General features: G+C 35.9%; 1 protein-coding gene across 1 annotated transcript in view; it reads right to left on the bottom strand.

Moving 5' to 3' along the window:
- The window catches only part of LOC128982183 (protein pellino), a 137104-nt gene extending 129143 nt beyond the window's left edge, over window positions 1-7961 (bottom strand). Inside the window, exon 1 of the mRNA XM_054401249.1 lies at window positions 7867-7961. Coding sequence (XP_054257224.1) covers window positions 7867-7886 — 20 coding nt within the window. The 5' untranslated portion in view covers window positions 7887-7961. The remainder of the gene's footprint in view (window positions 1-7866) is intronic.
- Between the last annotated feature and the right edge of the window lie 4981 nt (window positions 7962-12942).

Genomic DNA, 12942 nt, shown 5'->3' with positions numbered 1-12942 from the left:
GGTAACAAATTTATCGTGTTATAACGAGGGTCTTTGATTATTATGCAATCTTACATTCGTCACCGAGAAATATTTTACTTCTCGGTGATTTCGTGCACAGCTTAGTCGTCTGCAAACATTTTGAAACATTAAGAAGTTACTTTGGAGCCTGGAGTCATGAACGTTGGCTGGGGCTTTTAATATTGTATTATTTTACATTTTTTGTTAGCCCATATCTTATTTTACCTCAAAATTAACCAATACTCAAGACATTTGTTGTAAGTAAAAAGCTTGAAATCCATACAAAGATAAAATTAAAAAATGCAATAGGCTATTTTAACCTGTGATAAAAGTACAATCTATTAAATTAAATTATTTGCATTTCAACCAATCTCTATAATTTTGTTTAAAGAAACTGAATTGATAAATGTGTAATTTGAAAAATGCTTTTGGGCTGTAATGCAGGGTTCTGTTGCATTAAAAAAATAATGCAACATGACGCGATCCCCACCCCGCAGCATATATTTATATTTTTTAAATTAAAAACAATCATCTATACTAGTATAATCAGTAATAAAATTTGGTGCAATCAATCAAGGTCATGGTAAGAAAAAATCTCGAATGTGTATTATTATTTGACCGTTTTCGTGGTTTTCGACGCCATTTTCGCCAACTCCAAATCCTCTTTTTTGAGGAATCCGAAAATATAGGTTAAGTGAACATTTAAAACTTCATAAATGGTTCATGCACGCAAAACATTTAATTGTCAATACTTAATAACAAATAAGCTTCAGCACACTCAAATTTTCATAATCATAAAACACCTTTAAGGCAGCTCAAGTCAAAACCAATAAATCCATAAGTAAACAAACACCTTTACAACATCACAATAATAATGCACCGTTCAGTTCGCAACCGCAACTGCAACTGTTGAAAGAAACAACTATCTAACCAGGTCCAATAAAGATATACAGTGAAGCTATTACACAAATAGCTGTTATGCTAGGAACTGTTCCAAGGCCTTCTGTGCAAGTGGAAGCTGAGGTGCTCGTGGGTACAGAACGTCGAGTCAAACAAAATAAAGTACAAACAAGATCATCCATCACAGGGATGAACATCGATATTCGATGTTTTTTACATCGATGGTAGGTTACCTTTGTTTTTGTTACATCGATGTTTTCGTCAAACATGGGTGGTTTTGGCCACTTATTAAGGTATTGATGTTTTCCATTGATTACAATTAGATTACAAAAAAGACGAAAAACTGAAAAAATCAATGTTTTCGCAACGATGTTATCGGTTCATCGACGGTAAACATCGATGGTTGACCTATCGATCGATGTTCATCCCTAACCCACAACTCACTATTTTCTTTTAACTCATAGATAAAACATAGTCTTCCCTTAGGTCACAGAAAACATACTACAATAAACCCATAATGCCAACCGCATGGTATAAACCATTAAGTGTTTTGAGCGAGCTTTGCCTGTCAATCCGTAGGCAACGCAACCAGCGTTGCTATGCTGGAGCTGGATTGCATGGCAACGCTGGTGGCGCTGCCTACGGAATGGCAGGCAAAGCTCTCTCAAAACACGTAATGGTTTAAACTTTAAACCATGCCGTTGGCAATCTGGGTTATAGTAGTATGTTTTCTGTGCTTAGGTTCTGTTAAAACAAAATCGAATCACGCCAGCTTACAGTAGTCGCAGCTAGTCTGGGCGCGCGGCCGCGCTAGGGCGGAGGGTGTAGAAGGGAGTCTTTATTGCTCATTTCCAAAAACATCTGGCCCCAGGCCCCAGTGGCGTAACAGCAGGGCCCGCGAACCTATGAGAGGGAAACGGTGAGCAGAGAGGCTCGTGGGACAAGTGGGGCCGAAAATTGGGGCTCATTCCTATTTAAATGTATTATCGATCATTCAATAATTGTATTGAACAAGTAATAACATTAATGTCATTAATAATATGTTGTTATCTGTTATCATTTAATTTCGTTAGACGCCTCTTCAATGATAACGAACTAGGGTAACAAATTTATCGTGTTATAACGAGGGTCTTTGATTATTATGCAATCTTACATTCGTCACCGAGAAATATTTTACTTCTCGGTGATTTCGTGCACAGCTTAGTCGTCTGCAAACATTTTGAAACATTAAGAAGTTACTTTGGAGCCTGGAGTCATGAACGTTGGCTGGGGCTTTTAATATTGTATTATTTTACATTTTTTGTTAGCCCATATCTTATTTTACCTCAAAATTAACCAATACTCAAGACATTTGTTGTAAGTAAAAAGCTTGAAATCCATACAAAGATAAAATTAAAAAATGCAATAGGCTATTTTAACCTGTGATAAAAGTACAATCTATTAAATTAACAAACTTTTAGTGTATGAGTTAATTATAACCAAATATTAAACTAACCTAATAAATTAATACTTTACTTTGAAATGGCGACCATACCAATGTAGGTATTTTAAGCCAAGAATTAATGGAGATGAGTGTAGGATGAGTGGCCCAACCTTTTACTTATGAAAGGGACTAAGGACATATTCCTTAGACACAGCTGTTAATAACTAGCCCATACAGCCAAAGGCAACTAAGGGGCCTACAGTTTATAGGTGAATTCAAACCACATTTTTGCCTTGTAACAAATTGGTCTAATTATCAGGGAGCGGAGTCATCGAGGGTTCATATTATATTGTTTTTGTCATACTGCAGTAAAAACAGTCGTTTTTAATACATGCGTTGCTGGTCTAAAGTAGCATTTTTACTCTTTAGGGAGTAAAAATTGTTTTTAGCCTCTTTGGAGTAAAAATCAGCTGTTGTCAACTGGGTAAATTTATATTGTAAACGGTTGCATGTATCGAAATATGTATCGATTCATGCTTCGTAATCATTTTAACCTACAGTCTACAGTCTCTTCCCATAGCATTTTAGCATTGCAGATACATTAATCCATTCCCACACTCAAAACTGCTTACCTTTACTACTTGCTTCACCACCCCCTACGTCGTGGACATGTTGCACTCTCTTCCCATAGCATTTTAGGATTGCAGATACATTAATGTAATTGCCAAAGACAGTTCCCACACTCTGCCCTGCAAGCCTTACTACTTCCTTCACCATTTCCTACATCGTGGGGCCTGTTTCCTTCCCTTCTCATAGCATTTAAGTATTAAATACATTTATCTAACTGCCCAAACGGATCCCCCACTCTGCATTGCCAGCCTTTACTACTTCCTTCACCACTTCCTACGTCGTGGGGCCTGTTTCCTTTCCTTCTCAAAGCATTTTAGGATTAAAGATACATTTATCTATCTGCCACAGACGGTTCTCACACTATGCTCATACTATACTACTTCCTAAGCCACTTCCTACATCGTGGACCTGTTTTCATCACTTTCCATGGCATTTTAGTATTTTAGATACGTTAATAAAATTGCCACAAACATTCCCCACACTCCGCACTGCTAGCCTTTACTACTTCTTCCACCATTTTCTATGTCGTGGGGATGCTTCCATCCCTTCTCATAGCATTTCAGCATTGCAGATACATTAATCTAACTGCTACAACCGGTTTCCAGCTCCCAGCTTTAGCTGTAGCTAGCTACATTTTTAAAGTAGTTGTAGCGGAATTTTAGCTACTTTTCTCGCTACATTAACATTTGTTTGAGATAGTGATTTTTATCATAACCTCAACCTTACGTGAAACAACCTCTTTCAAACTGAGATTTTCAAAAAAATTAGGCCTACTTTCTTGGCTTCAAACAGCTGGTTGCAGCCGTTTCATTACAACGTTGTGTGGACATAGAGGCCATTAAATGAGCGTTATCCACATTTTTGGCTCTCATTTCTTTAATTTACTACTCTATGATTACTGTCAGATAAAATAAAATCGCTAGATGCAGACGACGTTTAAACGGTACCGGTGACAAGAGAAGCTATTGAATTGAATGCTTGCAAGTGGACAGGACAGGGGAATTAGTAATCAATTTAGTTTCTTTGTTATATTGATAGTGTTTCAACTTGGGTTTTAATGGAAACCAACACTAAACCTTAAAATAATGAGAAAGCTGAGCTGTTGATTTGTGGTTCATCATCACAAGCCCTTCCTTGGTTAGATTACGAAGATTTTTCAAAGGCTTACTAAATTAACAAAGAGCAAAAAAAAAAAAAATTACCTGAAATTACTTAAAAGAAATTACCTGACATAGCATTTTAGTATTTTAGATACGTTAATCAAATTGCCAAAACATTCCCCACACTCCGCACTGCTAGCCTTTACTACTTCTTTCACCATTTCCTATGTCGTGGGCATGCTTCCATCCCTAATCATAGCATTTCAGCATAGCAGATACATTAATATAACTGCTACAAACAGTTTCCAGTTCCCACACTCCACACTGCTCACCTTACTACTTCCTTCACCTCTTCCTACGTCGCGGACCTGATTCCCTCTCTTCCCATGGTATTTTAAGATTGTAGATACCTTAATCTAATCGTCATAAACAGTTCCCACACTCCGGACTAATAATATATCTGTGTAAGTTAAGTGTGGCAAGTCTATCCCTAGTAATGTTTCAAGATCAATCTCTGCGTATAGGGTCTGTACTCCTCTGTGCTTTTAACCCTAGCAGTGGCCAATCGTCGTCTGGTGACGATATGACGTTGATGCTTAGAATGGCCAAAGTCGTCTGGTGACGATATGGGCCAAAATTTTTTTAACGGTAAAAAAACACTTTTAATCAACTCAGATGAGAATAATATATATATCATTCGAAAGATCACATTCTGAACTTTCATTTTATTACATAAACAAACCCTGTAGCAGGTATATAACAATGTCACGACGATTAGAAATCAAATGAATTTTTGGCGCGGCACAACTTTTGCAGCCGACACTTGGGAACTGGCAAAACACGTCTTGTTTGGCATTACCCTGCTCGGGTAATTTTTGTCTTGGGATGTTGCGGGTGGTACCACTGGATAGCCATTGATTTTATCTTCATTGTGGTAGTGATATTTAGAACGAAATATTGATGGCACAACCGATACGATTTTACGATTTTATGACGGTACTGTTTTTGAAATTTTTAACAAATGGCCAATGGTCGTCAGGTGACGATATGGAAAATACAAATTACATACAGTGTAATTTATTATTACTAGTCATATAGTATGTCATTTTGAAGAGGAAGAAATATAGATTCAGAGAGTGGCAGCCCTGCACTCAGGGTTATTTCTGTATGCTCGCATGAAGACGACGGAAGTGAGTCATTACTGCTACAGTCTGTCAGCTGTCTTGTAGGCCTATTCGCCATTGTTTGTTTGTGTTGTTGCCGGTGAGTGTTCGTTCTCGTGTTATCGGCGATTTATTACTAAATACGTTATTAGTTTGTAGTGTTAGTGTTAGTGAAGTTTGTGTGTGTGTATAACAGTAATCTTCATGCATTTTATTATGCATAAATATTACTGAATTGTGTGAAATAGTGTTCATAAAAGGTTGTATTTTGTTAGCATCATGTCCAAAATTGACGGTTCTGACATTCAGAGATTGTAGTAGTCCTACGAGACGGACTTTAGTTTGCCGTGCTATATATGCTATATAATGATAGGCCTATACCCAAGGTGTTATACATTTTTATAAAGGTAAATGAATACACTACAACATGTTTATATTGGTTTGTGGGTAAAAAATTTGGTAAAAAAGTTATATAGTAAATACTGTAGGCCTACACTACATTTTCTCAAAATGCGCAAAAAGTTCAAAACATTCTCAAATAGACACATAATCATAGGTGAAAATAACTTTTTACCATTATACACTTACTTCATTAAGCTTTAGAAATGTGTACATATCATCATTAGTTTATACATATATTACATAGGCCTAATGTTTCACAACACAAACACTGTATAGTTTACACTGTTTTGTGGATTTGCGGTTATACTAATATATCCAGCCTATTAATATATCCCTGTTACATACAAAAAAAATATTTCCAACATGTTATACATATTTATGTAGGTAATTGAATACACTACGAGATTATTATGTTGGTTTGAAGTAAAAAAATTTTCTACAAAAGTTGTAGGCCTGTAGGTTGTAGTTGTAGGCCGCGAGTATCAACATACCAAATACTGTGAATTTTTTTTCTCACGAAATCGCTAAAATATAAAAACATTATTTTATACATATGTTTATAGGTAAAAAATTATTTTTACCATAAACTTTATGACTTTTTTTGATTCCTTACTTCATTAGCTTTACAAACATGTATAGGCCTAGATCATTATTAGTATACATATATATTATATAACTTTTTACAACATAAACTAACACTAAACGGTTTTCAATTTTTTTGGTTCTCCGTTTGTCATTATATTTTGCCCCAAAAACTTATAAAAAATAGTAGTTTACGCAACGATTGCGTTAAGTGAGTCTTTACGACACGAGTAGAAAATTTAAGGCACGAGCCTTGGCGAGTCACACAAACTGTTTGTGTGATTTATGAAATTTCACAAAACTTCTACGAGTGTCGTAAAGACTGTTAACGCGAGTTGCGTCACACTACTTTACCTACGACCGTTTTTTAATTACTATCAATCTGGATTTAATTACTAACAATCACTACTGATAACTTTTTAGAGAGGTCATGTTTTCGTGTATTGTCATTGCCACCGAAAGTGATGCAACGACTTGTTGTATAATCAGCTGATTTCCTGTAATTACAAGTTTGTTAAACTTCGTTAAATATTACATTGCTAGCAGCATTCTTACCATAGGCCCTAAATAATATTGTATCAGGTACAATTCGGCAAATATTTCATTTATTTTTGGACTTCCACCAACTTAATTAAGAAAACGTGAGTATCAACATGAACAAGTCGGATCAACAATTAAATTGGTCAACTGATCAGCTGATTAGTTGACGTTCGAAGCATTACAATTTTAAGTTAATTATTTTCTCTCAATACTTGAACCTCATTGGTCCGTTACCTGTGTTGATATGAGAAAAACTATGCTGATATGAAATGAAACTAATGTATGCTGATATGAAATGAAACTATGCTGATATGAAAGTAAACAGCTGTAAAGTGAAACTTTTCAATTCTAAGAACTGGACTGAAATGGCTACTTTAAAAAACGGTCGTAGGTAAAAATATTTTCCTAACATGTTATATATTTCTATGTAGGGTAGATTGTCTACAAAATGTGTATAATAAATTTCCCATAAAAAATCCATAGGAAAAAAATTACCGAGGCCGCTTTTGAAATTTCACAAAAAAAATCAAATTTTTTTTATTTTTTCCACTTTTCCGGTAAAATACACTGACTAAATCATTATGATATTACTATTTCTAGATTTTCCTGTTCTTTCCGAACAAAATGAATATGAGGTTGGCTAGGTTTACTTGTACAGTTGAATTTTTACGAATTTTCAAAAAATGGTCTGCAAAATCGCCAAAATGGGTTGGCCATTCCCCACTTCTAACATTGGCCACTGCTAGGATTAAAGGCTCTAAGTTAGGCCTAGGCCTAATCGGTTTTCTTTGTTTCTTTAAATCTGTTAGAATTTATATTTTTAATAGGTTATGAACTTGAAGTTAGGCCTAGGTGAAAAAAACAATTTTTAACTACCCAATAGGACTGGTGTAATCTGTCTAGTTACTGTTTAAAGTTAAGAACTTATCAGCTCAGAGGTATTAACTGTTAATAGCCACTTACTTCAATGCACAAGCTAGGGTCTAGGCTACTTAAGTTATAAGCTTCTATAAAAATTGTTGTTGATGAGAATACATTATCCACATTTAATTCATATTATATTTTAAAATTTAAATAATATCAAATTATCTTCTAATATTATTCAAATATAATGAAGAATACTCACAAGTATTTGGATTTTGGCATAATCTCCTATCATATGAAGAATTAAAACAGCTTGACAACATTGTCCACCACCATCATCTTCGATTGTCAGTGCGAGTCAGTGTCAGTCAGTGGCAGTGCAGTGGAGTGGTGCTTTGGAGTTTGGATTCATGTTGAAGCCAATTTGAGTGATCTATTCAGTATACACTATAAAAGTTGAATTATTAACTTATTATTTTATTAGAATGTATAATGTTTTTTTTATCCAGTACAGTATTATAAGCAAATACTAACACAGAATCACAACCCATACACTAAAATAAGTGTAAAGAAAATTAAGGCAACACTAGCGCACAATCGTCACCAACATAAAACACATTTTACACATTTAAAGACAAGCTTCCGAATGCTTCCGATTTTACAGTAAACTGAAAATCTGACAGGGCAGATTGAAATTCGCTTAGTCTATAGATTGGATATGGTAGCGTTTTAATTTCTATGGACTGGGATGGTGGCGTCGTCCTGTAATCCAACTACTAAAAGTTTTTTTTCTGAGGGGTGTAAGAGTTTAAAAATGTCTTTTTTGGGATTTTCCATCAAAATTGAGAGAATTATAAGTCTAAAAGGTAATTTAAAAAAATAAAACCTCGCCTATGGTTTGCTGGAGGCTCCGCCCCCAGGCCCCCTAGCTGTTAGTCGTCATTAGGAGATTATAGTTTAGTTTTTACAATGCAGGAAGAGGTACAATTTTTGGAAAACACTCTAGAAGGTTTTGTAGAAAATTTCACATCTTGTCCATGAAAATCTCAAAACGATGACTAGTAACTGAGAAAGATTTCAAGTACTTACAACGATGAGAGACTGTGGTTCAAGAACTGTTGGGGGTCCAATTATTAGATCTAATCCAATTTCTTTACCGAGAAAAGTTACTAGGAAATTAAATCCTCAGAATTCTTTAACATTTTTATCTTGGCCAGTTGAATTGGTTTGAACTGTATGACCATAGCCTAGACTTAAATGCTAAATTCAAAGTGTTTTTTGACAAACTGTTGTGGGCCTTAAATAAATAGTTCGATTCCCTTGAAAACAGTCGGTTCTAACAACAAACCTAACAAAAGGTGGTATCATCAAGGACTTGTAAAAATGAAAAATGAGCTGGACCGGCTATATTTTTTGTTTTGTAATGCAGGGACTGCTGAAATTAAAACTAAGTACAACTCATTAAAGTTGCAGTACCGCAAAGAAATCAAGAAAGCCAAACTTGACCATAACAACAGTTTATTGCAAAACTCTAGTAATATTTCTAAAACATCCTGGTCAATCATTAATGAGTTAAGCAACTGTAATAGTAAGCCTTTGTCTATCCCTGACTGCCTAACTGCCGATGGACTGAACTCTTTTTGTCGACTGTGTTGAAAACCTGAGAAGTAATGTTCCCACCTCTTCTAATGGTCCTGAGCAATATCAAAGTAATTTGACCTCTTGCAACGTTCTTCCGACTATTGAGGACAACGATGCTTTTAGGCTTGAACTATTTACTGTAGAAGAGGTGTATGCAGCCATCAAACAGTCTCAACATTAGCTCTTGTTTAGATATTTACGGAATTAATGTCCCCATCTTGAAGTTAGCTTCTAGTTACATAAGTGAAGTTTTGACATACCTATCTCTGTATAACACAAGGCTGCTACCCAAAACAAGTTCAAGATTTCTAAGGTTATACCAGTCCATAAAAAGGGGCCTAAAAATCTTATTGCTAACTAGGCCTATATCTATTATCCCTGCAGTGTCGAAGGTCTTGGAACATCTCGTACATCGTAGATTTTCTCAGTATCTTGAGGATAGTAACCTTTTAGCAAGTAGTCAGTTTGGCTTTAGGCCCAAACACAGCACTGTCCAAGCAACCCAGGCACTGATATCAAATTGCTTTCAAAGTTTAGAGGCCAAAAGTGGCATAGTGTTTAGATCGTACGACATGTCTAAGGCCTTTGACACAGTGGCTCATGATCTCCTTGTGGATAAGCTTTCTTGCTATAACCTTGATTGCAGTTTTGGTTAGGTTCTTTCAATCTTATCTCAGTGACAGATGGCAAAAAGTCTATCTAAACGGCACTTATTCTAGACCTGTCGAGTGCCCCACGGAGTGCCCCAAGGCTCTATATTGGGCCCTACCCTGTTTATACTGTATATAAATGACTTACCTTGTAATATTAATGACTTATCTGTAAAAAGCTTTCTTTTTGCTGATGACTTGGCCTTATGTGTACGGGGTAACTCTTTGAATGAATGGTTACAGATACATTGGATACAAAATCTGCTGTTATTAATGACTGGTGTAATGCAAACAAGTTATGTCTTAATGCTGATAAGACTCAAGACCTAACTATTAGCATAGTCTTAGCAGTAATGGTAATGATGTAAACACTCTGAAGTTTTTGGGTTTTCACTTGCAATCAAACTTGAAGTGGTTTTCACATGTAGATTTTGTAGCTTCTAAAATTGTAAAAGGCATATTTATGATAAGAGCACTTATTTAGATCCACTGTTTCAGTTGATGTCCTTATTTGTATATATTATGGTCACATTCATAGCTATTTGTCCTATATGGTACCTCACTGTGGCCCAACAGTTTTTATGCTAACAGGTTGCTCTTTACTTTACAAAAGAAGGCGGTGAGGTTAATTTGTAGTGTGAATAGAAGAACACATTGTAAGCCCCTTTTTGTGGGTCTTAACATTCTCACATTTCCATCTTTGTATGTTTTGGCAAGTTTGTTGTATGTAAAAGAAAACATTTCTCACTTTGAAAAGATATCTGATGTGCACAACAGCACAACTACTATACTAGATCAAAAGATAATCTGTCTACACTAAGGCATAAGTATACAGCCACTCAAAATAGTTTTGAGTACCAAGGTGTAAAAATGTACAATTTCTTGCCTGCATCCATCAAAAACCCGTGTGTTTTAAAATTCAAACATGTTTTAAAAACTACTCTAACCCAGGCTTGCCTGTATAAACATGAAGAGTACTTTGGTTTAGAGTTTTAGATATTTTAGTTGCCAGAGCAATCTTGATTGTTTTGTTTTTATTTTGACGATTGTCATGAACTTTGTACATAGTTTTAACGACAATAAATCATTTCATTTCATTTCATTTCATTTCATAGTTGAGGGGGTACATATTTTAAAATGCTAAATTCCTTTAATGTAGTATATGGGGTGTTAGCACCTCAGTCTAGCTATCCTACCCGATGTCAAGTATCTAGCACCTCATTCCATCCCCATGTTAAAGTTGTAGCCAGGTTTTTAATAAAATTTGTCTTAGTTTATGTGAGCCACCTACAGATTGCACTGATCTAAATTACTGATTTCTGCCGATTACATGATGGTTTTTACCAAGTCAAACTGATGGAATGACTTATTATGAGCTATAGCAACTGTGTGACCCAGCAACTATGTCAGTAACGAAAAATAAGGTACAAAATAGAGTTTTAGACACTAGCGCAATCTGTGACTGGCTCACACAACTACATTCGTTTTTAGTAAAAAATTGGGGACAGCTGGTCCCATATAGATGAGATGTCTTCATCCCCATGTTAAAGTTGTAGCCAGGTTTTTAATAAAATTTGTCTTAGTTGATGTGAGCTACCTACAGATTGCGCTGATCTAAATTACTGATTTCTGCCGATTACATGATGGTTTTTACCAAGTCAAACTGATGGAATGACTTATTATGAGCTATAGCAACTGTGTGACCCAGCAACTATGTCAGTAACGAAAAATAAGGTACAAAATAGAGTTTTAGACACTAGCGCAATCTGTGACTGGCTCACACACCTACATTCGTTTTTAGTAAAAAATTGGGGACAGCTGGTCCATATAGATGAGATGTCTTCTAGCACGTATATGAATGAGTGACAGTTGACCTTTAAACCTGTAGGTCTAGTGCTCAGAAAAGAAATTTAGAATCTTTGGAAAACCCGCCATTTTAGTTTTTTTTCTGAGGGGTGTAAGAGTTTTAAAATGTCTTTTTAGGATTTTCCATCAAAATTGAGAGAATTATAAGTAGGACTATAAAAGGTAATTTAAAAAAATAAAACCACCTCAAACTTCAAGGAATGTGAATGTCATACAACTTTAGAAGTAGGGCGTTTTTATTGGGGGGGGGGGGGGGTTGAAGGGGTGTGTGATTGTCGGAAAATATCCAGAAGGGTTTTGTAGTAAGTTTAATTCCTGACCATGAATATTCTAGCAAATATTTGCTAAACCCGTTTTTGAGTTATAGAAGTTTAAAAACAAGTGTTATGTTATTTCAGATGTCCACCATGTTGGATTTTGAGGGGTTGAACATTTAAAATGGGACTTTTGAAAATGTAATGGCTAATTTAAGATGAAGTTGTACACTAATGTAAAGTTGTCCAAGTCTCTAGTACATTTCTAAACGGTTTAGATCCGCTTACCAAAGTCGGTCACTTACGAGGTTATTCCAGGACCGCGCCGAACTTGGACAACGACACACGCAGACAACGTTAAAGTTGGACAGATTAAGTTTCCAGGATTGTCGTTTGCGTGCAACGTTAAGCTTGGACACATTCAGGTTTGTCGTTTTCTGCTTTTATCGTTGTCCGATTGAGGCGGTGTATGCTTTTAACGTAGTCCACGTTTAACGTTGTCCAACTTCGACATCGTCCCGCAATCCCCATAAGAATCACAATTTGATATCTGAGGGGAGGGAATTTGATATTTCGGGGGGGGGGGGGGGGTTATTGTAAAATGTAACTTTGCGAAAAGTGCGTAAGACCTACAATCGTGCCAAATTCCAATCTCCAGCTAATCTAGAAGTACCTAAGTAAACGTGATTTAGACCGATGCACCTGTAATAATAACATTGGGGAGGGAGAATTCAATATTACGGGGGGGGGGGGGGGGGGTGATTATTGTAAAATGTCACTTTTCAAAAAGGACGCAAGACCTACAATAGTGCCTAATTTCAGATCTCCAGCTAATCTAGACGTGGGTCAACGTAATTTACACTGATGCACCTATGTGTTGGTTATAGGATAGATAAAAGGGGGGGGGGTTTCTGAGGGGGGTAATAG

The sequence above is a fragment of the Macrosteles quadrilineatus genome, unplaced genomic scaffold (genome assembly GCF_028750875.1).
Source record: "Macrosteles quadrilineatus isolate MER2022 unplaced genomic scaffold, UCM_ALF_1.0 Scaffold_1__1_contigs__length_201487025, whole genome shotgun sequence".
Lineage (NCBI taxonomy): Eukaryota > Metazoa > Arthropoda > Insecta > Hemiptera > Cicadellidae > Macrosteles > Macrosteles quadrilineatus.
The sequence above is the reverse complement of the archived record's forward strand: the minus strand, read 5'-3'. Positions and strand labels throughout refer to the sequence as shown.